This window comes from Lepidochelys kempii, chromosome 26 (genome assembly GCF_965140265.1).
Source record: "Lepidochelys kempii isolate rLepKem1 chromosome 26, rLepKem1.hap2, whole genome shotgun sequence".
In the NCBI taxonomy this organism is placed as follows: Eukaryota; Metazoa; Chordata; order Testudines; family Cheloniidae; genus Lepidochelys; species Lepidochelys kempii.
The window spans coordinates 13,591,249-13,619,185 of NC_133281.1; the positions used below are offsets into that span (position 1 = coordinate 13,591,249).

The 27,937-nt window shown below is 49.9% G+C and overlaps 3 protein-coding genes across 5 annotated transcripts in view; 2 read left to right on the forward strand and 1 right to left on the reverse strand.

Moving 5' to 3' along the window:
- On the forward strand, window positions 1–27,536 carry RETSAT (retinol saturase). The gene is made up of 11 exons (XM_073325435.1): window positions 1–230; window positions 2,677–2,859; window positions 14,012–14,253; window positions 14,792–14,993; window positions 18,190–18,387; window positions 19,644–19,763; window positions 20,678–20,816; window positions 22,447–22,556; window positions 23,572–23,738; window positions 25,378–25,537; window positions 27,214–27,536. The coding sequence occupies exons 1-11, from the start codon at window positions 71–73 to the stop codon at window positions 27,357–27,359; spliced, it is 1,827 nt and encodes a 608-aa protein (XP_073181536.1). The 5' UTR covers window positions 1–70; the 3' UTR covers window positions 27,360–27,536.
- Window positions 1–27,937, reverse strand: part of ELMOD3 (ELMO domain containing 3) — a 72,895-nt gene that overhangs the window by 33,155 nt on the left and 11,803 nt on the right. The window lies entirely within an intron of this gene.
- Window positions 2,876–9,488, forward strand: LOC140903710 (uncharacterized). 2 transcript variants are annotated; one of them, XM_073325437.1, is made up of 3 exons: window positions 2,876–3,037; window positions 7,823–8,234; window positions 8,822–9,488. In XM_073325437.1, the coding sequence occupies exons 1-3, from the start codon at window positions 2,897–2,899 to the stop codon at window positions 9,382–9,384; spliced, it is 1,116 nt and encodes a 371-aa protein (XP_073181538.1). In that variant the 5' UTR covers window positions 2,876–2,896; the 3' UTR covers window positions 9,385–9,488. The 2 variants fall into 2 exon arrangements, with proteins under 2 accessions (XP_073181538.1, XP_073181537.1); XM_073325436.1 differs by lacking the exon at window positions 2,876–3,037 and having other exon boundaries at window positions 6,506–8,234.

A 27,937-nucleotide genomic window follows, 5' to 3' on the forward strand; every position in this document is an offset into this window, starting at 1 on the left:
AGGGGCAGGTGCCCTTTCAAAGGGCTGCCCAGCTTTCAGGGGCATTCCTCGGAGAGAAATCACAGCAGTTATGTGGCTGTACTGGGTCCTGCTCGCCCTCCTGCTTCTCGCAGTGCTCAGGAGGCTCCTCAGGGGCAGCAGCTCCCCCAACCCTTTCTCTGCTGACTGCAGGAGGCCACCTGCCCCCCTGGTGACTGACAAGGATGTTCGGAAAAAGGTTATCAAACAAGGTACCTGAAAGTGCTTTTGCTGGCAGCACCTGCTCCAGCCACAGCTGGAAGGGGGTGGGCGTGATGGGGAGTGCATAGAGGGAAAACGGCCCCTTACCCCGGCAGGTTGTCTGGGCAGAGGCAAGCCAAGAAAGATTGGAACTGGGAGCTGCTTTCTTTCTTTCTTTCTGCACAGCTGTTCTCTCATTAGCCGCTTTCCAGATCTCCTTCTCCACCTCCCTGTCACCTTTGTCCACACACACACACGCTTCCTCCCTATACTCACTAGTGCCTGCCCACTTGCACCCCTCCACATCCATCAATATCTGAAAGTCAGTGCCATATACCCATACCCACCAACACCTGCCAGTGCCCGTGCCCATGCCCCCCTCCCCAATAGCCAGGAGTACTTGTATGCACCCTCCAGCCTTTTCTCTCCCTGTGGTGAAAGCACCCTACCCCTTTCTGCTGGCCTAATTCATCCCTTGATTGGGTAATTTGCCTGAAATCAAGGCTGCTATTCCTCAAGTTAAGTGCACTCCCTCCCCTTTCTCTACACAGTCAAAGAGCTGTGACTCAGAGATAAACCTCTATGATTCCATGCGGTGGTTTGTATAACCGACCCTCATTGCCCCCAGGTAATACCCACACCCTGTTAGGTAATGCCAAATCACTGGGCTGGTGTGCAGTTCAATCATCCGCATATGTTTCACTCATGTTCCAAAGTCTGGAACGAAGCGTTCTGTTTGTGGAGGGTAGGCTATAACTCTGCTCCTTGGTTCTCCCTACCCACCTACCCACTTCCACTTTTGCCTCTGGGACAGCTTCTTTTCTTAAAGCACTAAGGGGCATGTTCCATCTCTGGGGGGAATGCACCAGAACTAGGAACAGAATCTTGCATGAACATTAACAGTGTCTATTTTCACCTCTGGAAATTGTACTGCTCTCTCCACATCATGGGGAAGGAAGAGACCCTGCCCCCAAGCTTGTCTGTTATCTTTCATCAGATCTTCCAAGCATCACGTGTGGCATTTGGCACTTAGTCATGTGTGCCCACATCCAAAAAAAATGTCAAGGGAGTCAGATTCCATTGCAAAATACCCCATAGCCTAGGAGATTTCCTAGGAGAAGCGCCCTGAGCTGCAACCCAAGACACCATGAGTTCTCTTCCCCTGGGCTGCTGTTAATATTTCTTCCTAACCAAGACCTCAGACCACTACTTTAGGGGCAGTAACTATCATTGATCCATCTTACAGATAAGATAACAGAGGTTATGCAACCTCACGTCAGACAACTGCGATAGAACCCTCATCTCTAATATAACAGACCCAAGTCTCCCCCACTTTGCCACGCTGCCTTTCAGAAGGACTGTGCCAAGCTATGTGCTTGGTTGTGCACTAACCAACTACTAGAGCACACTGCTCCCAGAGCCAGGAAATCCTAATACTCAACATTCCCCTGCTGTGTAACCCGCTGACAAAGTGTATCAGGTCTCCCTCAGCAGGCTGCTCCACATGGAAGATAACAGCCTACTTCTGCCACTGGTTATTTGTGTAGATGAAAGGTATAAATACCAAGGAGCTGGAGAAATTATTTACTGTGTGGTATGAAGGTGGTAGGAGTATAAAGGTAAAGCTGAGAAGAGAGAGATCTGGTCCTCCGGGAAAGGGTCTGTCCAGGGGAAATGTGAGACAAGGTGGGGGACCAATTTTATTGGACCAATCGGACAATCCTATTGTATGGGATGTTTACAGCTTGACTGGAGAGTGTATTTAGATGATAAGCCCTTTGGCAAGGACCGAGGATGATCTGGATGCTCTTCTAGCTCTGATTCTATCTGTGAAACTGAACTGGTGAAGCAGGAGAAATGTTGATCCTGAGCCTGGCTGTGAAAGCCTGGTGTCACCCTTGGTTTTTCCAGGGGCAATTTGTAATGACCCTACTGGCGGGTGATGAACCTGAGCTTCTTTAGTAGCCCCACTCTCGGGAGGGTAATCTGCTGCCAGGATACATGATAGTGCCCCACCTTTTATAATCGGTTTGATCTTGCCAGCTTAGCCAGGACCATCCCAAAACTATCTTACAGTCTTGCACTTTACACAATGAATACGGAAACCAGCTCTTTGCTCTTTTGCCAAGAGTCTCACACCTCTGTTACAAGAATGCCCCTCCCCAAAACTGGAGAGTGTCGGACCCGGGCCTCCATCCTGAGAAGCAGCTTCCTTGTGACCCGTCTTGCACTTCCCAGTTCCAGCAGGTTTGGAAAGAACAGCAGTTCCTGTTCTATTTGTATAGCAGCCAGGGAATGCTAATGGGCCCGCATCTAACACGCAAATCCTTTACAAGGTAAACAATGGCCCAATTTGGTGTGGTCCTAGGAATGAGCAGGGGAAGACAGCAGGAGAGTTACTGACCCAGTTGTTGGAGGTAGCCACGTGTTGATGACAACTTTCTCCTTCTTCTTCAGCTTTCTCGGCTGCCAAGGTCCCCGAGAACCTGGATGCTGTTGTGATCGGAAGTGGCATCGGGGGGCTGGCCGCAGCCGTGCTCCTCTCCAAAGCTGGGAAGCGAGTGGTGGTTCTGGAACAGCATGGAAAGGCGGGCGGCTGCTGCCACACCTTCAGCAAGAACGGCTTTGAGTTTGATGTAGGTGAGTCTGCCCAGAAACCAGCCAAGAGGGAAATCAGATGGCACCCATTGAGAAATGGGCCCCGGCGGAGGGCCCTGTGTTCCTTGGAGTTCCTGCCTTGCAGAGTTTCCAGGGGCTGGACTGTAAACTTCAACTTCTGTTAAAGTCACCGTATGCCCCTTGGCCCATGCATCCAGAAGTGAGTTCCGTGCATACGATTCCCTGGCTCCCTCCTACTCACTCTCAGGTGTAAACCTGCCCTGCTAATAAGTAGTCTATGATTTTTAACACCCACCTCACTGGCCCCAGACTAGCATTGGCTTGTGCGTAAGCGCATGGGATAAGTAATCCTGCATTCTTTTTGCCACATAAGGGATATTGAATAGCTGAGGCCAACCTGTCGAAGGTGCTACAGAAACACTATGGGTGTTCTTATTGTTACTTTTCAAGCAAACTAATATTTACAAATGCTGATGGGAGGAGGCAGAAACAGCACGGCGGCATTTTGGAAGGTTTTTTTAATAGACGAAAAAGGAGATTCCCGGACTATTCACAAATAGGTTGTAGGATTTCCCCTGCAGTGTGCCCAGAGCTATTTGAAACGCTTGACATTTTGTTGGTCAAAGGTGGCTTATGTAAAGTTGGAGAAGTCTGGTGATGGGCAGGGCAGCCGCTCAGCCGGCTCTGAGCCAGAGGAGGAGCCAACAACTGGCTTCCCAGTTATAAAACCATTCTTGACTCTTCCGAGTCTCCCAGCAACCGCATTGGCGGAGGGGCGAAAGGCGAAGTCGGCGTGAAGCTAGCCCTCCCCACACAGTAGCGTGTAGCTGGACTCAGAAGGCAAACGGGTTTATGTTGCCTGGATTACACACCTTTGAAAAATCACCCCCTGAGCACAGGGAGCAGATTGTTTGCTGAGCTTGTAAAATGTTCCCTAAGGACTAGATTGAGCTGGGTTGACAGGTGGCCTGTCGCTGTCCTGCCTCGAGGAGGAGCTCTGGGAAGGGATTGTGCTTTGGGGCACAATTCACCCCCTCTTTTACTCTTGCTTGTGGTGCGGGGGGGTAGGGTAGGAATACATTACTTCAGTCCAGATCCTCAAGGACTTCCAGCCCAGATCCTCTGGAGTTAGACACCTAAATACTTTTGTGGCACCCCTTTCCAGAATGCTGCTTACTCTCTCCTGTCCCACCCCTCACCCCATTAGTCCAGGGGGAGGAGCAGACAGCAGCATCGGTAGGCTTCTGTTTTTCAGGGTTTATTTGTAGCAATTTTTGAGTTCTGCGTGGATGTCCAAAACTCAGGGGGTTTCAAGGTTTTCTCTTTGTATGTACCGGGGTGGCCAAACCACAGGTCGCAAGCCCCATGTGGCTCTTTTACAGTTAAAGTGCGTCTCGGGGGGGGTCCCCACCTCCATTCTCCGCCTACTAGGAGAGTGGGGGGGAGAGCTTCAGGCTTCAGACGCCTGCTGGGGCTTGGGGCACACCCAGCTCTCGAACTTCTGAGGATTCACAGATTCATAGATATTAAGGTCAGAAGGAACCATTATGATCATCTAGTCTGACCTCCTGCACATTATTGTATGCAGCTCAGAGGGTCAGTAAGTTTGGCCACAGCTGGTATATACTATAATGAGTAACGCGTATATATTGTAATCACAGTTGCCGACTTTCACACGGTAAATAAGCACTCTGACTTTCACAATAAGCCAAAAATCAAACAAATCCCATTTCAAAACAAGGCCAAAACCAGCCAATCCCTAAGAACCCCAACTCTCTATGTGACTAGATCCCCCCGGCATGCAGTCTGGGACTGTGGTGGGCCCGCTGTGCACCCCGACTCTCTCCCCTCCCCCCTTGCCCCTGCTTGCCGGGAGCTGATCAACAAAAAGAAGCAACAAGCTACAAGCCAAAAACTAGCCAACAAGCAACTCCCAAGCCAATTAAGCCAAAAACAAGCCCAATTTCTGCATTTTTTTCACGGGTTCGGCATGTCTGATGGTAATGAGTAATCTCTTTGTGATGTTCCCTAGTGCACTTTAACGTCGTGCTCTTTCAACCAGTGGGCACCAGCAGGCTCTACACAGACCAATTAATTAATGCACATGTTAGTGCCCTTTAGAAATCATATCCCTGTAGTCCCCAGGACTGCTCTGGGTAGACCAGCCCTTAGATACAAGCCGGGGAGCATGAATTGAGTAGGTCTTGTCAATGTTTTTGCAGTGCTTACTGGATAAACCCAGTTCTTTGAGTATGAGCTGTGTTGTATTGGTGATTTTAGGTTTTAAGCGACCCCTAAGCACAAGCAAAGTAGCTCAAACACTCCTTCGGTTTTCCCATCTCACCCCTAAAGGAGGCCAACGTTTTCATTCCCTGCAGTAACACCCTGTCTATTTATTTGTGGCAGCAGAGAGCTTACGCTCGCACAGCAAGCTAGCTTCGTGCTTGATTATCCCAGCCCCCTGCATTGCAATCCCTGAGCAAGGCAGCGCTGGTGGGCTGAGAAGAAATGCGTAGTACGTGCTTTCCAAATGTTCTGGCAATCGGCAGATCCTGAATGGCTCCCGGGGGTCACTGGTAACTAGCAAAGCTCAGAGTAGCCCTCATGCTCCTTAAAAAGATGCTGCGGACAGGGTTAGGGCTGGGGCCGAATCCCATCCTCCGAGCGAGGAGATACAAATGGCTCTGTTGCAGTCCAGTCTTCAGCTGCACCCATTGCTCATTGGGTGCTGCTGAGAATCTGGCACCAGGTCTAAGGATTCAAGAATGAAACCGTATTCTAAGAAGTTGCGTGTGTGTCTAAGGGTGAGTCTGCACTGCAGCCGGGGGGGTGTGACTGAAGATATACCCCAGATAGCTGTAAGACTAGCTGCCTCCCTCAGGCTCCTTCTCTGCTCTTAGTACAACACATGCTGCAGTCACACCTCTGGCTGCGGTTGTAGAAAAGCTTGTCTCCTATTGTTTTATTTGAGAACAAGTTCATGTTCTTAAAAAGACTGAACTGTAATGAATACACACATGGAGTAGGGGCAAGATCTGAATCCACTGCCTTATACCTGGTGTGTCATTTACACCTGCGTAGAGCAAGTGTATAAATCTGATCTGGGGGCCTCGAACACCCAGTTGGTACAGACGTCAGTGGCATAAGAAGGTGCCCAGCAGGGATGATCAGCTCTGCAGTCTTGATCATGGCATTTCCTTCCTTTTTAGGTGCTAACATTTGCCGTCTAAAAGGTCCTCTTACCATTATATTTTTTTTCCTTGTGGAACTAATTGGTGTGCGCTTAAAAGGAATTGCAAATAACACATCTCTACTTTCAGAGTCGCAGCCGTGTTAGTCTATATCTGCAAAAAGAACAGGAGGACTTGTGGCCCCTTAGAGACTAACCAATTTATTTGAGCATGAGCTTTCGTGAGCCACAGCTCACTTCATCGGATGCATGCCGTGGAAAATACAGTGGGGAGATTTTTATATACACAGAGAACATGAAACAATGGGTGTTACCATTCACACTGTAACGAGAGTGATCAGGTAAGGTGAACTATTACGGTAACACCCATTGTTTCATGTTCTCTGTGTATATAAAATCTCCCCACTGTATTTTCCACTGCATGTAACCGATGAAGTGAGCTGTGGCTCACGAAAGCTCATGCTCAAATAAATTGGTTAGTCTCTAAGGTGCCACAAGTCCTCCTCCACATCTCTAGTAATACCCTTTCCTATAAGGTTCCCACTGATTTAAAATGAAAATTAGATTGGGGCCTCTAACTATAAATATTTATGGTATGTAGCAGGTCTTCTTAAACACACATTTTAGCAAGAATTTAGGAAATAGTTTGAACTGTTTAAACAATATATGTTCACCTGTATAAACGCTATATATTTTGTACGTATCCTGAAAACTAGTCTTCGAGGCCTAATTATATAACGTAAGAAAGATTTTAAGATATGAACACCTGCAGTTAAGGTAAATTTTTATAATATGCCTGCCTTTTTTAAAATAGACAGATATTGATGCTTGATTTGACATTCAAATTTAACTTTTTCCCCTCTAATCTCAGATGTAGTAAGAGTATTGTTAAAATCCCTGTAAGGTCTTCATATTAGTTGTGAAAATGCAAGTGTTTGACACGTGATTATTATGTAAGCATTGCTTTTAACATAATCTTAGATCTGGATTTTGAGAAGCCTGAATGCTCTGAGTATGGATTTTGCTGCTCTTCCTTTTCCCCACTGTAAGCTAGATAATTGATTGACTGCCCTTCAGATACTGGCTTGTTTTCATAGGAGTAAACAGAATTCTGAGACATGAAGGAAGTGCCAGAAACAATACCCAGCAGGGAATGTCTCTACCTCTCTTAGTCACAGTAATGTTGGTGACTAAGATAATTTTAATTCCCGGATAAAAACATAGTTAATTGGAATTAAGGTTGAGAGTACATATAAGTCACTCAGCCCTGGTCTACACTAGGACTTTAGGTCGAATTTAGCAACGTTAAATCGATTTAAACCTGCACCCGTCCACACAGTGAAGCCCTTTATTTCGACTTAAAGGGCTCTTAAAATCGATTTCCTTACTCCACCCCTGACAAGTGGATTAGCGCTTAAATCGACGTTCCCAGCTCGAATTTGGGGTACTGTGGACACAATTCGATGGTATTGGCCTCCGGGAGCTATCCCAGAGTGCTCCATTCTGACCGCTCTGGACAGCACTCTCAACTCAGATGCACTGGCCAGGTAGACAGGAAAAGAACCGCGAACTTTTGAATCTCATTTCCTGTTTGGCCAGCGTGGCAAGCTGCATGTGACCATGCAGAGCTCATCAGCACAGGTGACCATGATGGAGTCCCAGAATCGCAAAAGAGCTCCAGCATGGACCGAACGGGAGGTACGGGATCTGATCGCTGTTTGGGGAGAGGAATCCGTGCTATCAGAACTCCGTTCCAGTTTTCGAAATGCCAAAACCTTTGTCAAAATCTCCCAGGGCATGAAGGACAGAGGCCATAACAGGGACCCGAAGCAGTGCCGCGTGAAACTGAAGGAGCTGAGGCAAGCCTACCAGAAAACCAGAGAGGCGAACAGCCACTCTGGGTCAGAGCCCCAAACATGCCGCTTCTATGATGAGCTGCATGCCATTTTAGGGGGTTCAGCCACCACTACCCCAGCCGTGTTGTTTGACTCCTTCAATGGAGATGGAGGCAATACGGAAGCAGGTTTTGGGGACGAAGAAGATGAGGAGGAGGAGGAGGAGGTTGTAGATAGCTCACAGCAAGCAAGCGGAGAAACCGGTTTTCCCGACAGCCAGGAACTGTTTCTCACCCTAGACCTGGAGCCAGTACCCCCCGAACCCACCCAAGGCTGCCTCCTGGACCCAGCAGGCGGAGAAGGGACCTCTGGTGAGTGTACCTTTTAAAATGCTATACATGGTTTAAAAGCAAGCATGTGAAAGGATTACTTTGCCCTGGCATTTGCGGTTCTCCTAGATGTAGTCCTAAAGCCTTTGCAAAAGGTTTCTGGGGAGGGCAGCCTTATTTCGTCCTTCATGGTAGGACACTTTATCACTCCAGGCCAGTAACACATACTCGGGAATCACTGTAGAACAAAGCATTGCAGTGTATGTTTGCTGGCATTCAACCAAAATCCGTTCTTTCTCTCTCTGTGTTATCCTCAGGAGAGTGAGATATAATTCATGGTCACCTGGTTGAAATAGGGTGCTTTTCTTCAGGGACACTCAGTATAGCCCATTCCTGCTGGGCTGTTTGCCTGTGGCTGAACAGAAATGTTCCCCGCTGTTAGCCACAGGGAGCGGGGAAGGTTGAGGGGGTAGTCACGCGGTGGGAGGAGGCAAAATGCGACCTTGTAACGAAAGCACATGTGCTATGTATGTAATGTTAACAGCAAGGTTTACCCTGAAAGAGTGTAGCGACTGTTTTATAAAATGTGTCTTTTTAAATACCGCTGTCCCTTTTTTTTTCTCCACCAGCTGGATGTGTTTCAATGATCACAGGATCTTCTCCTTCCCAGAGGCTAGTGAAGCTTAGAAAGAAAAAAAAACGCACTCGAGATGAAATGTTCTCCGAGCTAATGCTGTCCTCCCACACTGACAGAGCACAGACGAATGCGTGGAGGCAAATAATGTCAGAGTGCAGGAAAGCACAAAATGACCGGGAGGAGAGGTGGCGGGCTGAAGAGAGTAAGTGGCGGGCTGAAGAGAGTAAGTGGCGGGCTGAAGAGAGTAAGTGGCGGGCTGAAGACAGGGCTGAAGCTCAAATGTGGCGGCAGCGTGATGAGAGGAGGCAGGATTCAATGCTGAGGCTGCTGCAGGACCAAACAAGAATGCTCCAGTGTATGGTTGAGCTGCAGCAAAGGCAGCTGGAGCACAGACTGCCACTGCTGCCCCTCTGTAACCAACCGCCCTCCTCCCCAAGTTCCATAGCCTCCACACCCAGACGCCCAAGAACGCGGTGGGGGGGCCTCCGGCCAACCAGCCACTCCACAACAGAGGATTGCCCAAAAAAAAGAAGGCTGTCATTCAATAAATTTTAAAGTTGTAAACTTTTAAAGTGCTGTGCTTAAAGTGCTGTGTGGCATTTTCCTTCCCTCCTCCACCACCCCTCCTGGGATACCTTGGTAGTCATCTCCCTATTTGTGTGATGAATGAATAACGAATGCATGACTGTGAAGCAGCAATGACTTTATTGCCTCTGCAAGTGGTGATTAAAGGGAGGAGGGGAGGGTGGTTAGCTTACAGGGAAGTAGAGTGAACCAAGGGGCGGGGGGTTTCATCAAGGAGAAACAAACAGAACTTTCACACTGTAGCCTGGCCAGTCATGAAACTGGTTTTCAAAGCTTCTCTGATGCGTACCGCGCCCTCCTGAGCTCTTCTAACCGCCCTGGTGTCTGGCTGCGTGTAACCAGCAGCCAGGCGATTTGCCTCAATCTCCCACCCCGCCATAAACGTCTCCCCCTTACTCTCACAGATATTGTGGAGCACACAGCAAGCAGTAATAACAGTAGGTATTGGTTTCACTGAGGTCTAACCGAGTCAGTAAACTGCGCCAGCGCGCCTTTAAACGTCCAAATGCACATTCTACCACCATTCTGCACTTGCTCAGCCTGTAGTTGAACAGCTCCTGACCACTGTCCAGGCTGCCTGTGTACGGCTTCATGAGCCATGGCATTAAGGGGTAGGCTGGGTCCCCAAGGATACATATAGGCATTTCAACATCCCCAACAGTTATTTTCTGGTCTGGGAAGAAAGTCCCTTCCTGCAGCTTTTGAAACAGACCAGAGTTCCTGAAGATGCGAGCGTCATGCACCTTTCCCGGCCATCCCACGTTGATGTTGGTGAAACGTCCCTTGTGATCCACCAGAGCTTGCAGCACTATCGAAAAGTACCCCTTGCGGTTTATGTACTCGGCGGCTTGGTGCTCCGGTGCCAAGATAGGGATATGGGTTCCGTCTATAGCCCCACCACAGTTAGGGAATCCCATTGCAGCAAAGCCATCCACTATGACCTGCACATTTCCCAGGGTCACTACCCTTGATATCAGCAGATCTTTGATTGCGTGAGCTACTTGCATCACAGCAGCCCCCACAGTAGATTTGCCCACTCCAAATTGATTCCCAACTGACCGGTAGCTGTCTGGCGTTGCAAGCTTCCACAGGGCTATTGCCACTCGCTTCTCAACTGTGAGGGCTGCTCTCATCCTGGTATTCATGCGCTTCAGGGCAGGGGAAAGCAAGTCACAAAGTTCCATGAAAGTGCCCTTACGCATGCGAAAGTTTCGCAGCCACTGGGAATCATCCCAGACCTGCAACACTATGCGGTCCCACCAGTCTGTGCTTGTTTCCCGAGCCCAGAATCGGCGTTCCACAGCATGAACCTGCCCCATTAGCACCATGATGCATGCATTGGCAGGGCCCATGCTTTCAGAGAAATCTGTGTCCATGTCCTGATCACTCACGGGACCGCGCTGACGTCGCCTCCTCGCCCGGTATCGCGTTGCCATGTTCTGGTGCTGCATATACTGCTGGATAATGCGTGTGGTGGTTGATGTGCTCCTAATTGCCAAAATGAGCTCAGCGGCCTCCATGCTTGCCTTGGTATGGCGTCCGCACAGAAAGAAGGCGCGGAACGATTGTCTGCCGTTGCTCTGACGGAGGGAGGGGCGACTGACGACACGGCTTACAGGGTTGGCTTCAGGGAGCTAAAATCAACAAAGGGTGTGCCTGTACATCAAGGAGTATTTCAGGCAGGACTGCACGGAGGGTTCCAATAAGAAATGGTGCACCAAAGTTATCGTTGTTATTGGAACAAGGAGGTTAGCCTGGCCTCTGATTGATACATGGCTAGATTAACCTCGCTGCGCCTTCTCTGTGACTGACTGCAGTGTGATCTAGACAGGGGAGGAGGAAAATGAGTACAAAACAAATCTGGTCTATTTCTTGTTCTGACCCACTCCATCTATCCTTTACATCTTTGGCTGGCAGCAGACAAAAAAGGCGCGAAATGATTGTCTGCCCTTGCTTTCACGGGGGGAGGGAGGGTGGGAACGGGGTCCTGACGATATGAACCCAGAACCACCCGCGACAATGTTTTAGCCCCATCAGGCATTGGGATATCAACCCAGAATTCCAATGGGCAGCGGAGACTGCGGGAACTGTGGGATAGCTACCCACAGTGCAACGCTCCAGAAGTCGACGCTTGCCTCGGTACTGTGGAAGCGCTCCGCCGAGTTAATGCACTTAATGCACTTAGAGCATTTTCTGTGGGGACACACACACTCGAATATATAAAACCGATTTCAAAAAAACCGACTTCTATAAATTCGACCTAATTTCGTAGTGTAGACATACCCTTAGAGATAAAAACCATTAGAGATCTTGCATTTCTTTCCAAAGCTAGCCTTTCAAACCCAGGGAATTCACAGGTAAGGTTAAACTTAAAAGAAACCAGACATATTAGGGTACGAAATGCACAGCTAAGTCACTCAACCAACTTAACTCTGTCTTGCAGTGATGCTATACAATAACCACACAATTGTAGATTCAGATTCTAAGGCCAGAAGGGAACCACTGTGATCATCTAGACTGACTTCCTGTATCGCACAGGCCAGAGAATTTCCCCAAAACAACTCCGGTTTGAAATATTTTTAGGAAAATGTCCAATCTTGATTTTAAAATTGGCAGTGATGGAGAATCCAGCCCAGCCCTTAATTAGGGTTGCCAACTTTCTAATCGCACAAAACCGAACACCCCTGCCCTGCCCCTTCCCCAAGGTCCCACCCCTTCCCTGAGACCCTGCCCCCACTCACTCTATCCCCCCACCCTCACTCACTGGGCTGGGTCAGGGGGTTGGGGTGCAGGGGGGGAAGAGGGCTTTGGCTGTGGATGAGGGCTCTGGGGTGGGGCTGGGGATGAGGGTGCAGTAGGAGGCTCTGGGCTGGCGGGTAGGGCCGAGGGGTTCGGAGTGTGGAAGGGGCCTCCGGGCTGAGGCAGGGGGTTGGGGTGCGGGAGGGGGTACAGGCTCCGGGATGGGGTCAGAAATGAGGGGTTCAGGGTGTGGGAGGGGGATCTAGGCTGGTGCAGGAGGTTGAGGCCTGGGGGTGAGGGCTCTGGGGTGGGGCCGGGGATAAGGGGTTTGGGGTGCAGGAGGGGGCTCTGAGCTGGGGCAGGGAGTTGGGGCACGGAGAGGGTGCGGGCTCCAGGAGGGAGTTTGGGTGTGGGAAGGGGCTCGGGGCTGGGGCAGGGGTTGGGGTGTGGGCTCCGGGAGTGAGTTTGGGTGCAGGAGGGGGGGGCTCAGGGCATGGGAGGGGGTGAGGGTGCAGGAGGGGGCTCAGGGTGTGGGAGGGGGTGAGGGTGCGGACTCTGGGAGGGGGTTTGGGTGCGGGAGGGGGTTCAGGGATGGGGCAGGGGGTTGGGGTGTGGGAGGGGGTGAGGGGTGCAGGCTCCGTGTGGTGCTCATCTCAGGCAGCTCCCCGCAAGCAGCGACATATCACTCTGTTCCTAGGTGGAGGCGCGGTCAGGCGGCTCTACGCACTGCCTCCACCCGCAGGTGCCAGCCCTGCAGCTCCCATTGGCTGCAGTTCCTGGCAAATGGGAGCTGCAGAGCCGGGGGAAGGGGCAGTGCACGGAGGCCCCGTGGCCGTCCCTCCATCTAGGAGCCACAGGACACATCGCAGCTTGCAGGGAACCGTGCGGAGCCAGGTAGGGAGTCTACCAGCCCTGCACCAACTGGACTTTTAACAGTCCAGTCAGCCATGCTGACCAGAGCCGCCAGGGTCCCTTTTTGACCAGGCAGACACCTGGCAACCCTACCCTTAATCAAGTTGTGTTCCTAGATTTGATTCAACTGGCTCTTTTTTTAAAGACACACTAGACTTACAGTTTTAACAGTGACCTCAGCAATATGAAAGCAGAATAATTTTCCAAAGGTACAGACTGTGAGGTTGTCAGATGTGTTGATTTGTTGAGATACATGAGTATGGGGTCACCCTTCAGGTTCTGTGTGAAAGCAAGCAGGATGAAGGTGGGGTATACGCTGCTTTTCAGTAGGCGTTAGAGGTGGAAGTGAAAGCCTCATGGAGTGTTTATCAACAGAGCCATAGGAGGTGTGGGACAAGGAATGCTGGAAATCTTACCCTTACCTTCTTATTTCCATGCTTTTGAGGATTTGACTGGGTGGAGTGTGTCCTGTTGCAGCCTTTCCTGTCACAAATGTATTTGTTAAAATGCCCCTCTAGCCTTTTGCATGTGCGGTAGAACCTCAGAGTTACGAACTGACTGGTCAACCACACACTTCATTGGGAATCAGAAGTACACAATCAGGCAGCAAGAACCAAAAAAAATAAAAAAGCAAATACAGTACAGTACTGTAATAAATGGAAACTACTAAAAACTAAAAGGGAAAATTTTAAAAAAGATTTTTCTTCTACATAGTAAAGTTTCAAAACTGTATTAAGTCAATGTTCAATTGTAAACTTTTTAAAAGCACCACCAGAATGTTTTGTGCAGCGTTACGAACATTTCAGAGTTCCAAACAACTTCTATTCTTGAGGTGTTCATAACTCTGAGGTTCTACTGTATCTAGCATGTCACATAGCCACATCCCATTGCAATCTAATCTCTGGGCTGTGGCTTTCTTGTGTAACCACTCGCCGTTGCCTTCCAGGTATTCATTACATAGGGCAGATAGGGGAGAGGTCCCTGATGCGTTTCCTTGTGGACCAGCTCACGGAAGGGCAGCTGCAGTGGTCCAAGATGCCATCTGTCTTTGATGCAGTAGTTCTGGGGGAGCCTGGAAACAGCAAAATGTATCGCTTGTACAGCGGGAAGAAGGAGTATGTCGAAGGGCTAAAGAGACAGTTTCCAGATGAAGCCGTGGCTATTGAGAAATTTGTGAGACTTGTAAAGGTAACACTGGCTTTGTCTTTATGATGTTAACTCCTCCTCTCCGAGTTTAGTGGTCATCCAGCTAGAACAACACCCTGCACTTCAAACACAGGGATACACGAGTGTCCAGCTCTTCCCACTGGGATGCTGTGATTTAAAAAGGATTGAATTTTTGGGTGTAAGATGACGACTGTCCTCAAGGTGGTACGGCTACCGGGGTTGCCTAAGGGCAAGCGCGTCCTGTCGGAGGAAATGACCCCTGGGCCAAGGTGTTATCAGAGATCCCTGGGGTGTCCTGCATGTCAGAGCTGCTGGGTAACTAACATTCTTGAGCCAGAGTGGGAGACTGAGCTGGCCTTTTGGTACTTTATCAAGTGACTGGCAAGAAGGCAGCTTGTGGGCAGCTCTGGGAGCTGCTGTGTGATCAATGTCTCCCTCTATCCAGCCAAGTTCTCTGGCCCTTTGCCTTGCAATGGCAAAACTTCACGGAACTTCTGCTCCAGCCCAGTCCCCGAAGCCATCTGTGATACTTCACAGCTGTTGCTTTTTCCCCTTTCAGAGAGTTGCTCAAGGAACTACACACATGACTGTTCTGAAAATGGTGCCTGTGCCCCTGGTCAAGTTCCTGAGCCGCACCGGCCTGCTGGCATGGTTCTCCCCTTTCTTTAAGATGACGTCCCGAAGCTTGACAGACGTGGTCAGTGAACTCACCACAAACGAAGAGCTCAGAGCGGTATTTAGCTATATCTTTCCCACTTATGGTAGGTGACTTGTTTTTAGCAGACAGACCAGTTTTCTGGTATAAACCCTCTTCTCCGAAAATATCCTGCCTGGACTGCCCTGTGGTGCATGGGAAACCTTGTCCATTCCTTGTCCCCTTTCGCAGAAGTCCATGTTTTAGCTCCGGGGTGCTGGTCAGAGTCCAGTTCTGACCTTTACTTTCTGCAGCCCTGAGTTTTCCTTGCAGTTTCCATCGGGCACAATTTTCTTCACATCCTGCTCTGAACTCCTGTTTTTGCTTTGAGCTGCTAACCCCAGAGATGGCTGCATTTAGGTGGGTAGAACAGTTGGCTTGTTTGGGGAAGTAGTAGTGAGCTTTATAGTTAGGCTGCCTAACACTTTCCAGTATAAAAGACTTTTGTAACCTCTTTCTAAGAAGCTCTGACATCTCTGCCGTCTACAGCAGGCCTCTGAAATTCATCAGGGAAAGCCCTCAGGTTAGAGAAGTGCCTTTTCTTTGTCTGATGAAACTCCATTCAGGTTAAACTACTGAATACCACCATTTCCCTTCTGTCACGTGTGCTCCCAAGGTAAAGTGGGCAGCCTGCCAAAATAATCAAACATGAACATCCTAAAGGGGTGGGCCCCTGCCCTCCCACATGTTGCACTGGGAACGTCTGGAAGCTACCAGAACAGCTGGGGCGGGAGACCCTGGCTTGGCTCCCCCTTCAACCACACACATGGAACTTGTCTTCAGTGTCCCATCCTGCCTCTGGGTGCCTCACATGGGGCAGGAACTTGCTCCCAACACCAGGGGAAGGGACGCTGGACTCCCCACAACCACTCCCCAGCTCCAGCTTCTGGCCCCATCAGACCATCCTCTTGTCTGGAATAACAGCCTTCTCCAGCCGTCCGTGAACGTAGCTAGTCCCGCAGGTTGAGTGGAAGCCGTCCGTGCCGCAGTGTTAAAGGTTCAGGGTTCAAACTCTCCTGATGATTCAGGGGTTGTCAGAGTTGTACATACCAGAATTTGTTTTTATGTTTTTCCTGCCCCCCCAAAGAAACCTAGGAAATCACATATAAAAACCTGCGTCAAAGTGATGTTATATTGTTTGCAAAGTCAAGCACTCAAAAAATGATCAACCTGAGGTTGCCCAGCAACCTTTACTCTGATCCTGGTGCATACAATATATGAGACTGTCTTTAATTACAGGATGAAATACCATGTGTTTCCCCCAGGATCCCTGCCTCATTCAGTGCGCAGGAGAGACATGCAAGGGGGCAGAATTAAGGTGGGATGGGCAACTGTAAAGCTGGCATTTCCTAACGTTGCAGGGCTTGACTTTGCAACCTAAATCATGCTCTTTTAGTGCAGCATTTTAAAACATGTGTCTACCATAGAGTTTGTAATAGGTTTTTCAGATCTACCAAGTACACGGGGATTTTCGGATGAAAGGTGCTATGTACACGTCAGGGTGCGTTATCAACTACTAAAAGGTCATGTTCGCTTTCAACTCCATTAAACAGAATCAGGACCCACTGAGTGGGAAAAGAAGATCAGTGGAGAGTAAAAACCACCTGAAACCCTATTTTTAAAAAAACCCAGCCGGGGTTGGAGAAGAGACGATGACAGCAATATACAAGTTAATGGTTGGGGTGACTCACACGCAGGCATTTGCTGGGCTGGGTCAGACAAAAAATTTGCTAGCATGCAAATTTCCAGATGACTGCAGAATAAAAGTCAGGAGAAAGCCAACTGTCAGTCCGAGTGGTGCAAGTTGCCATCCTCAGCTGCCTGCAAAGTCGGTGCTCTCCAGGCATGAGTCTGGATGATCCAGCCCAGCAGAAAGAGAAGCAGACCCAGCTGCCATGTGTGTGCATAGATTGCTACTACCAGAGGCGCTGTAGAAATTATTAAAACTTCCGGCTTAGTATGCCACGCTGCTCTCAGACACTGGCACCCTTTAGTCAGAGATTTATAGATTTTAAAAAAAACTATGAAAAAAATTAAGAGCATTGTGATCATCTTGTCTGATGACCTGCATATCACAGACCATAGAATTTCACCCAGTTACTCCTGTCTTGAGCCCCATAACTCGACTAGCTAAGAATATTTGCCAGAAAAGCTTCCAGTCTTGATCTGAAGACTTAGAGATGGAGAAGCCAGCACTTCCCTAGGAAATCTGTTCCACTGACTAATCACCCTCACTGTTACAAATTTGTACCTTCTCTCTCATTTGAATTTGTCTGGCTTTAAGTTCCAGACAAAGTTAGTCCTAGGACTCCATCTCATTTCTCCAGATTTGTCTATAAAGGTTGAATTGTGTATTAGTTACAACTAGTAAAGGACAGCATTGCCAAGTCTTGCACTGTTATCCAGAATCTTGTGATATCTGGTGGTGGTCTTAAAGCCCCAGCTCCTGGAGTCAGGTTATTAGGTAACTGTAAACATCTTAAGCCTAGTTTTCACTTAAAAAAAAAATTCTGGCCCCCCAGTTGGGGAGAAAAACTTGAAAACATGAACTGTCTTATGGTGGCTGTGCTCTGACTGATCAAACTGCTCACTTTATGATAGAGACTGTTCCTTTGTCTGGCCCCCTATTCTCTGGAGTGCCGCAGTTCTTGGCCCTCTGCTCTTCTCTGTCTAACTTTTAGACCTATTATCTCTACTCTTAGCAGGTTTACCCTGCCAGTGTTAACTGGCCACACCTTTCACCCCCTCTTCCATCCCCGTCCACCCTCTGTGTACCTCTTGGTTTGTCTCAGCTTCCTTCAGCTAACTGTCACCAAAACAGACTACCCCTCTTAAGCAAAAGGAACATCTCCCCTGGGAGCTGCATACACTTCCTGACTCTGCACCTTCCACTGCCCGTAACCTCAGCATAATCTTTAACCCAAGACTTCCCTCCTCCTCCTCCTCCTCCTCCTCCTCCAGTGTGCATCTGAGATTGGGTCCGAGGAGATGTAGATAGAGTTGGTGTCATCTCCAAATTAGTGTGATGGTCTCTCTTAGTCTTCAAACCATAGCAGGAAAAGAGCTGTTAGTCATTTATTCATTGCAGCATTGCTCCGTACACTGTGTTCTCAAATGCATTGTCTAGTTTCAGCGGCTCCAATGATGGGAGACCGTTCCACAGCTTAATACAGCTCTCTTCTCGGTTAGGCTGCCTGAGGAAGAAACGCAGCAATGAAAAGTTCTGTATGGGAACAATCCCTCTTCTTTGCTCTGTCTTCCAGGAGTGGTTCCAGCCAGCGCCAGCTTCTCCCTACATGCAGTTCTTGTGAATCACTATATGGAAGGGGCATGGTATCCCCGAGGTGGCCCCAGTGAAATCGCCTTCCACACCATCCCAGTGATTGAGCAGGCTGGCGGGGCTGTTCTAACCAAGGCGGTGGTGCAGAGCATTTTGGTGAATGCAGAAGGCAAAGCCTGTGGTGAGTGAGGCTGGGTCAAGCCTCTCCCTTCAAGCTCACGTCAGCCCCTATATCAAAGAGGAACAAGGTACCCTCTGCACAGATCCCAAACTGCAGAGTACAGAGCGTGTGTGTGTGTGTGAGGATGCGTGCAGAGGAGCTTGCCCTGCAGAGGAGCCAAGGAGCACTAGAAGGGCTGGCCAGCTGCTGGAGATGAGCCAGCGCATTGCAGGCAAAGTAGAGAGACTGGGGCTTTGTTCTGCTTTCCGTGCAGTCAGCCAGCTGGCCACCATCTCACCCTCCCCTCCCCTGGCACTGCCCCCTGCCTAATTCCAAGGAGCTCTGGCCCCAGCTGCCTGTACGCTGGGCCCATGCAGGCCACCAAGTTATCTAGATCCTGATATGGCATCTCAGACCCTGCGCAGGACTCTATTGAAGGAATATGTTCAATATTCCTAGCGAAGGCATCGAACTGCATGTGAGAGATACGTCGCCTAATGCACTGCTAGCTGGCGCTCAGCTCATTGTGGCGATGACGGGGGTTTACGAACCTATGGAGAATGGGGAACTATTGCAGAGAGCAGGGCAGGGTGTTCACAGCAACCTGCACGGCTAAGCAAGTGAGCGGCACCTTATTGGACGGAGAGTGGAGTCTCGGTTACCCTGAGACAGGAATCTGGAGTGTGCCAGATTCTGTCTGCACCCCAGCACAGGCAAAAAGGAGTTGGGACCCCATGGAGATGCAGCTGGGCCCTGAGCACCTCCCCTGACAACTCCAGCTAAGGCCCTTTTCTGACAACCATCCACAAAACCCAATTCCCCTCCCAGATGCCAGCTCCCCTTGTCTCCCATCAGTGGCAAGGAAGCCAAGGTCAGCCCTGTTTTCACAGATGCAAAACCTCCCATTAATCTCTGGCCTCATCTGTGGCCTAAGGGTTTTCTATAGCATCCACCACGGCAGTATCTTGGCATCTAGAGAATGGATCTAATACTTCCCAACCTGTGAGCGCCTGGAAATGCTAGAAGTGCCATCAAAAAGCCTATAAATGCTCTCCCCGGTTATTTATGTTTTTGCCCCCATGTCCAAATGCTCCTGTGGTAAGTCCCTGCCCCATACTCGATCCAGCCTCCTTCCTGCACCTGACCTGATCACACACCGTTTGTGTCTGTCACTCCAGCCCCATGAGAGTAAAGGGCTTCTGCCCCCGGCCAGTGCAGAGAAAAGTGGTCTAGGGGTGGATTATTAATTTTTTTTTCATCTCACCTTTTCCTTTCAGGTGTTAGCGTGCAGAAAGGCCAAGATCTCGTGAACGTCTTTGCTCCTATTGTGATTTCTGACGCTGGAATATTTAACACCTATGAGCGGCTATTGCCAGCGGAGATACGAACTTCACCTGGTAAAACACCATAAGCTTTTCCACAACACCACTGCACTTAACAACGGGCAGCTCCTGAGATCTAACATACTAAAAATCCTTGTTGTACTAATCTCCTCCCAGATCAGTTCCCCACTAATACTGGACCATATTCAACACATGGTATTAGAGGGGGGTTGCTTGATAGCAAGTCCTATAGTTAAGGATGCAAAACTGTTTCCATTCCAAATGATTTTGTGGAAAAAAAATGTTTGAAGTTGTTTCTGTTTTGCAGAGTTCGAAATCACCCACTTTCCTTTTTTTTAATTGATTGTTTTCATCATATTTTTATCAAAACCAGTTATAGAATTATCACAACTCTGTTGACCAAAAACTGCATTTGTTTTACACTAAAGAACAGGTTGTCAGTACACGAAAAACTTTGAAAATGACTTCAATGCATTTTGATAAAAACACTGATTTTAAAAGCATGATCCACAATTTTGCCAAGTCTTTTGGTTTTGTGTGGGGGAGTTATTTTTCTATTGACAAAACTTTTGTGCAAAAATTTGAACTAGGTCTTCTGGTACTTGAGGTTTCAAGGAGATTTAAGTACATGGAAAATTTGAAGTGACAGTAACATGGTGAGCTAATGGGAGCCAAATATTAAATTAATCAAAATTTCAAATTTAGGGTCTCTGTTACTCTTCTGTAACTCAAATAGTTGGACCAGATTCTTCAAACTTGGCAGAAATCTTCTCCTTTGCCTCTAGTGTAAATCTGGGAAATCTGAGGCCAATCCCATTTGAAAAGCCAAATGTATGGAGGAAAAGGGCAGGATTTAAATTGGGCATGGAAGCTGGGCTCAGTCTTAATTAGGGAGAAGCTACCACTTCTCCATGATGCAGCCATGGGGGATGGGAGATTAATCTTCTGTTTGCTGCCCCCGTGTGCAGATATTCAGGCTCAGCTTCGCATGGTGGATCACGGCCTATCAGGGTTCAGTGTCTTCATCGGACTCAAAGGCTCAAAGGAAGAGCTGGGACTGGAAGCCACAAACTACTTCATCTACTCGCATCACAACCTGGATGAAGCGTAAGGAGAAGCTTTGCTTCTGCGGCTCAGCATGCTCTTCCCCAGTTGGCATCCGATTTACTTTATATTTGACAAGCAGGATGGTACCTATGCAAGCCCTGGCTAGTGCCACAATATTGTTACCCACCTACGTGTTCTGCTGGAGCAAGCGACAAAGTCCGCCCAGTCCCCAGCCGTAAAATTGTCCATCTCAACTTCAGGGTGAAGCGTGATGGACAGAATTCAGAGCAAACAGTTGGGTTCTTGCCCAGGAGCCTGTCTCCAGTTCAGAAGACGTGAATCTCTTCAGAGGGGCCCAGTAGAGTTTCCAATAATGTCCAAGTTGGAGAAGTGCCCAGGTCCCCTAATTTATCACCTGGCTAAGTTCAGATGTGGGGTGACTTGCAGGGAAATGACAGCAGCACCCCTCCAGGGAAGGTTACAGCAGGAGGGGCGTCACACACATTGGAAGGTGGAGACGTTTGCCTCATGCCGGCACAAAGGACCACCCTGGTCACCTAGTCTGACCTGTGCTACAGGGGAGCACGACAGGCACCCAGCTTCACCCAACTCATCCTGCCACACGCAACCTTAAGCGTGACCCCAGCAGCATTGACAGTGAAATGTCTGTTCATGCAAGGAGGTCACAATCTGGGTGCTGGCCAGTTGGCATCACACAGCACATTCAGTTCCCTGCTCTACCAGAGGCTCCCTGGGTAATTTATTGCTCTGTACCTCATTTCCTAACCTGCAAAATGGAGATAACCCGTCATTTGTCTTGTCTAGTTAGCAGGATAGAGACTCTCTCTTATGTGAGTATATACAGGCCCAAGCACAATGCCCCAGATGTTACAGTAATGCAAATAATAAATAGTAGTAATTTGCGTGGCACCATCACAGATGAGGCGAGGCAAGGTATGGTCTTGAGGACTCAAAAAGAACCTCCAGCCTGCAGAGGTTCCCATATCTTCCAAACCAGAGGCCGCTCTCTCTGACCAGCAGGAGCAAGGATGAGAAGGTAGATTCAGGAAACCAGTTGCCAGATATAACCAGGAGCTCAACAGATCAATGTTTAGGAGGAAAGTGTCCAGTAGAACACCCAAGGCTTATAAATATAAGCCACTCACAGGTTTCTTCTGTGCAGTTGCTGATTCAGGCATTGAGGGGATGCTGTCTGTCTTTGGATTTTGTACAGCACAGCAAAGGAAGCTGATAAAACAATTGGATAAATACCAGCGAGAGAAAATCCCATAGCGTTAGTTGCTCATGGCTGATAAAGAGGGATTACCCAGCTGGCATGGAACAAAACTCTCCGCCTTGCATACCTGGTGAGGCCTCCAAATGACGATCAGCCTGAGACAGGGCACGACAAGATGGTTTTAGGCCCCATTTTTGCTATAGAGGAGGAAGATGTGAATTAAACAGCAGGAGAGCAGCCATTTGCTGGTGCCCCAAGCACATTGGGGACTGCTCTGGTGTGGCATAAACCACCCCAGAGAAGTGGTGCCCGCATGGTCGCTGTGGAGATTCCAGAGCCGGGGGGAGGTGTTTGCAGCAGCATGGTGCTGCCTGCCTGTTTCCTCGTGCACATGTACTGACCTGGTTGATCGTAAGCCAGAGCTCATGGAAAGGCTTCTCTGTCTCTCTGCAGCATGAATTGCCTCCTTACTGCCTCAAGAGAAGAAGCTGCAGAGAACATTCCTATGCTCTTTGTTACATCTCCGTCATCCAAGGACCCCACCTGGCAGGAGAGATACCCAGGTAAGGGTGGTCTCTGTACCATGGCCGGAACAACTCTGCAATGGGGTGGGGGTGGGAAGTCTATTTCTAGCCCTTGTTTTCAGCGTGCTGGCCACAAGGAGGGATTTTTCTCGGACGTTTGAGACAACAGTCTTTTCAGCCACTTTCTAGTTCTTCAAATGCGGAATAAATTAACTGTCTTCCATGGGCGGGAGGGAGGGGAAGCTAGTTTTCTCCATCAGAAGCTGACGTTTTAGAACTTTCTGCTCATGTAGAGAGCAAGGGGACACGAGAAGAGATGGTTCGGCACTGCGTTGCCCTCTATTGCTAACCCCTTGGAGGTTTAACTGGAAATTAACCTGCAACAGCAGAGTCAAATCCCCATGGAGTTAGAACTAATCACTACCTGGGTGGGCTGGAATTATGGAGGTTAAATGCAAAACCCTAGCCGCTTACCCCAGCAGTCTTACTTCTGCCACATAAGTGCTACACACCGCATTTCATTGCGCCTACCCGAGAAGCATTTAGAATGGGCCATTGCTCAAGACAGGGCATCGCGCTGGTGGTCTGTTCTGCTGTGGGAATTAATAAATTCCTAAGAAGACTTTGGAAGTTAAGCTCCCAGGCAGTGGAGGCAAACGAGAGATTGGAAAGAGCCTTGCCTCTGAGGGTGGGGTGCTCATGCTGGCCAAGAGGAGCTCCTCTGTCTTGGAGACACCGAGCTGAGCGAGTGTCGTTGGTTCAAGCAGGCACAGATGGTGCACCAAGAAGACTCACTTGACGTTTTCTGGATACCTACAGATGACACCCAAGATGGGTGGGTAAAAGCAGAGGCCATAATGAAGCCAAGGAGCTGAAACACGGGAAGCCAAAGAAGCAGGACATAGGCACTGGTGGAACTGGACAGAGGGAGAACTGTCTGTTAGGAGTGAGTGGGGACACATGGCACCTGACAGCAGAAGCTACCACCTGCCATAGCTACAGTTGTCCTCCAGTGGTGACAATGCAATAAACACCTAGCGCTCTGTCATTCTAGGCAAGTCGACTCTGTGCATCTTGGCGTTTGCAAAGTATGAATGGTTTGAGGAATGGAAAGATGAGACGGTCCAGAAGAGGGGAGCAGTATACGAGAGCCTGAAAAACACTATTGTAGAGTCCATTCTGAAGACTGTTTTGAAACTCTACCCTCACATAGAGGATAAGGTAAGGAAACCTTTATTTATAACACAATCACCGTTGCTCAGCAGTGTTCTCTTGTGGATAACATGGCTTAAGAGTCTGTTATACAGGGAAGGACCATGTTGGACTCAGGAACCTCTGGGTATGACCTGGGTGAGCCACCAGCCTGACTTCCACACACAATGCAGTGGGGAGGTGGCAGATCAGGGAAATCTCTTGCAGGGAGTCAACCCCCTAGTTCCCTTGACGCAGGGAGTGGGCAGTGCAGGGACCTCTTCAGGTCTGAGTGGCAAGAGGCTGACCAGCCAGCCACCTGTACTGATGTGGGGATAAAAATCACAGTTTCTGTATTGGAGCATAGAGGCTCTTTGCAAGCCCAGGCCAGCAACATAGAACTCCACCCCTCAAAGCAGGGAACAGTGCGACAGCCAAAATCTACATACACTGTCCATTCCCATAGCTGTTCAGTCCTATTCCACCGCAGCTGCCAAGGTCACCCCACATAGCCTTTGCTCTGCCCAGTGTCTGAGGTCAGTATCCCTGGGGTATTAGCTGTATGCCCCACTGTGGTAGTGGATTTCAGCATTCTTTCCCCGTTAGGAACAGTCACCTGTTACAACACAAGTCTGTAATACTGGGAACTAAAATATGCTACCACTTCTTTTTTTTTTTTTTTCCCAGATGTGTGGCCCATTGACCTTCTTTCAAAACATATTTTTATTTATTAAGAGTGGGAGCTCTTTGAGGCAGGGACTGTCTTTTGGCTCTGTTTGTACAGCACCTAGCACAATGGGGTCTTGGCCCATGACTGATTCCTAGGGGTTATCACAACACAGACCCGTTTTGCAGTGTATTTATATTGGGAGATTTTGGCCTTTTCAGGGAGTTTTGCACTCTTGGAAAGCAATAATTGCACCAAAGGAAAAGCTTTGGCGAGGTGATCCCCTGCATGCCACAGCTTGCGTATGCTATGCATTGCGAACTCTGTCTGTTGTGCACGGTTGCTTTGGTGTAGAAACAGTTTTAGTTAGATAGCAGTGAGGCCCAACTGCCAATGTGCCCTTAGCTGTGTGGACATGTTGATTTCTGGTGTATTATCCACTAGGTCTCCGCATTTTTTCTGCATGGCCCTCCCCAGGAGACAGACATTGGTGATGGTGACTGACTAAAGCTGAACGGCTAGGAGAACGGGCAGCATATATATGGGTTTATAGCTTTACCTGGCCTTTCCAGGCTTGGTGGGGTAGGGTTTTGCATTGCTGTCCTCTTTGTTCCCCCCTCCCGCTCCCGGCCATTTCTATAGCTGCTACAACAACTCTTCCCAAAGCAGAAACGCAGGTGCTAAGACACCCAGGACGTGCCCTACAAGGTGCAACGGAAGCAGCAACGAATATCCTGGCACCATCCAAAACTTAGGAGAAAACCAAGTCCCCAAGGAGAAACTGGGGGAGAATCAAATCAGTAGGGACGGGAAGTGGCTGATTAGATCATTCCCTCTGGCTGCTGCAGCAGCAACCCCAGGAAACGCGCTTTCTTGGGCAGAAGAGGCTTTTCAGCTTTCTGCGGAGCTCCAGCAGCCCCCTTATCTGCACGGGCCCAACTCAGTTACTGTGTCCTGCACACAGGTCTTGGGGGGCTCCCTTAATGCCTTTCTCCTCAACAGATCGAATGCGTATCGTCCGGGTCTCCACTCACCAACCAGCACTACATAGCTTCCCCCAAAGGAGAGCTGTATGGAGCTGCCCATAGCATCTCCCGCCTGCAGGCTGAAGCTACAGCCATGTTACGCCCTCAGACCTGTGTGCCAAACCTCTACCTGACAGGTACGCTACACCGAGGGGGTCTCGGCTGGATCGCCCCACTCCTGACTCAGTTTCCCTGAGCATGGCTGTATTTTCGCCTCCGTCTCCCACAGCCAACCTGCCGGGCTGACTTTCTATCCGGGGAACGCCTTACCTAGCAGAGGGTGATGTTCAAAGCGTCTTCAGGGCTAGGGAGAGAGAACTGGACAATGCAGCATAGAGAAGGGATGGAAATTGAATTTCAATTATCCAGAGGCTTCCCCAGTGGCTCTTAGCAGCTCACCCTGTACCCCATGTAGCTGACACCTCCGCGCCCCGGGAAGTACTGCCAATACCCCTTCCTTTTTCCTGAATTTTTAAAACCAACCAGGAATGAAGGGGTTAAAGTCCGCTAGCGGAAAACCCTGAAGGATGCGATGGTGAGAACATAACAGACCAGGATTTCTCTGAGAAAGGAGGGATGTCACAAGGGCTAGTGAGAGACTGGCTCCAAGACCTGAGACTCTGGGGAAGGCAAGCAAGTCGGAGCAGACGGTCTTAGGCAAGGTGGGCTGGGGTAAGGAAAGAGCAGCGCTGAGGTTACTGCCGGGGGGAGGGGGAAGGAAGTGGGGAAACAAGCAGCCCAAAATCTCTGGCAAGAACCATAGCAAGTGAAAAGGGGACTGAGCGTGGCCACCATGGCGCTGTCTTACTGAGCCAGCTGGCAGGCGGCTCCCGTGCTGCTGCTCAGAGCTTTGCCAAAGCCACAGAGCAACCCCAGCAAGGCCCTTCAGAGCCGCGCGGGCAGCAGGGGAACCATCAAGACCCCTCCGTTTCCTGCTGCTGGAGCTCCGAGCAGCAGAGCCTGGTGTTAGTCAAGGGGAGGATGGCCCCCAATGGAGACAGGGGCACAAGTAGAGAAGACCCGCTCCCCTTGCAGCAGCAGGGGGCACTGGAGGCTCAGTCTTTCCTTCCAGCTAACGGCACCTAATAACCAGAGGAGATACAGGACAGCACCCGGGTAGAAATCCGGGCACCCTGCCCCTTAGCATCTGCTAGGAGCAGTGGGCCTGGACCTTGCCTTCTGCCCACCCGGCACGTTAGCGTCTCCCTCTGGCGAGTAGGTGTCCCCACCGTGAGTCCGAGCAGCTCAGTGTTGGAGGAGGTGGCTAGCGGGGGTCATGAGGCCCCATGTTCCCTGATACCTCAGTTAAGGAGCTAGAAGAGGAGGCGGGGAACAGTCCAAAGGCACAAATAGCAGGTGCCCAGCTCCCAGCGGCTAACGGGCTGCCCGGAGAGCTGCCCTAGGTTCATGGGGAGCTGTGCCCAGCAGGGAGGAATGCTGACAAGCACCTGCCAGGAGAGAAGCTGGCTCAGCCGTGCACCAGGAGGGAAATGCCAGTAGCTCGGGGAAGGCGAAGGGCGCAGCGGGTTGGATACGGCAGCAATGAAGGCTGAAGCAAAGGGCTGCTCGGCAGGGGCAGATAAGGTGGGAGTGATTTGGGGACAGGCAGAGGGCAGGTTGGTGGGTGGTCAGGCAGGACCCAGGATTGGCTGTAGCGCCAGGCTGTCAGGGTAACCCCCTGCAGGAATGGCGGATTGCCAGGCTCTCCGCCAGCCCCACTGGGTTCAGCGCAACCCCAGGCGGTGCGTTCTTGGGGGCCCCCTCTGAGCGGTGCCTGGGAAAGCGGCTGTGACGGCGTGCCATTGTCTCCTAGGGCAGGACGTATGCTTGTGTGGCTTCATGGGAGCGCTGGTAGGAGCTGTCCTGTGTGCCAACACTGTCCTGCAACGCAACCTCTACAGGGACATGCTGCGTCTGTGGCGAAAGAGCCCGGCTAACAACTCCAAGAAGAAAGACTGAGCTCCAGGGACCCAGCCAGCCAGCGCCTCTCTGCCTCGCTCCCCTTCCCCCATGGCTGTGCCCTAACTCAGGCCCAGACACTGGGTGTCTGGTCACTTGTAACACAGCGTGACTTGTAGGACTTTTGTTTTTAAATAAAAATTAACCAAAAAAAAAACCCACCGTACAAATTTTTAAAGGCTCAACTCTGTGGATTAAGCCAGGGACATCACTGCTACCTCGGTGGTGCCTAGAGCCAGCCGCCACTCCCTCCGTATCTACAAATGGCTCTCAGGTTTGCCTTGGACCTTGGCTGTTCATTGCACACCTGCTTCCCAAACCCCGTGCCTCATTCGTAGGACGCACCAGGGAGCAGAGTCCAAAACCAACAGCGTTCACCAGCTTCCGGGTTGACCATCTCCAGAGTGGGATTCGTTCCTATGCTTGTAATCAGCTAGGCAGGAAATCCAGGGGCAGCAGGTTTGGATCCAGTAAGGGGCCTGATGCCGAGCACCTTCCATCATCGAGTCCTAGGAAACTGGTTCTAAGATGGCCACCACCAGAAGGTGCCAGCTGTTTTTTAATACATGGTCACAGTT

Excerpts from the sequence above, each read along its gene's own strand:
- RETSAT (XM_073325435.1), top strand. The coding sequence starts at position 71 with ATGTGGCTGTACTGGGTCCTGCTCGCCCTCCTGCTTCTCGCAGTGCTC. Across the intron at positions 14,254-14,791 it reads AATTTGTGAGACTTGTAAAG|AGAGTTGCTCAAGGAACTAC; the intron begins GTAACACTGGCT and ends TTCCCCTTTCAG. Across the intron at positions 18,388-19,643 it reads TGCAGAAGGCAAAGCCTGTG|GTGTTAGCGTGCAGAAAGGC; the intron begins GTGAGTGAGGCT and ends TTTTCCTTTCAG.
- LOC140903710 (XM_073325436.1), top strand. The coding sequence starts at position 7,649 with ATGCAGAGCTCATCAGCACAGGTGACCATGATGGAGTCCCAGAATCGC. Across the intron at positions 8,235-8,821 it reads AGGCGGAGAAGGGACCTCTG|CTGGATGTGTTTCAATGATC; the intron begins GTGAGTGTACCT and ends TTTCTCCACCAG.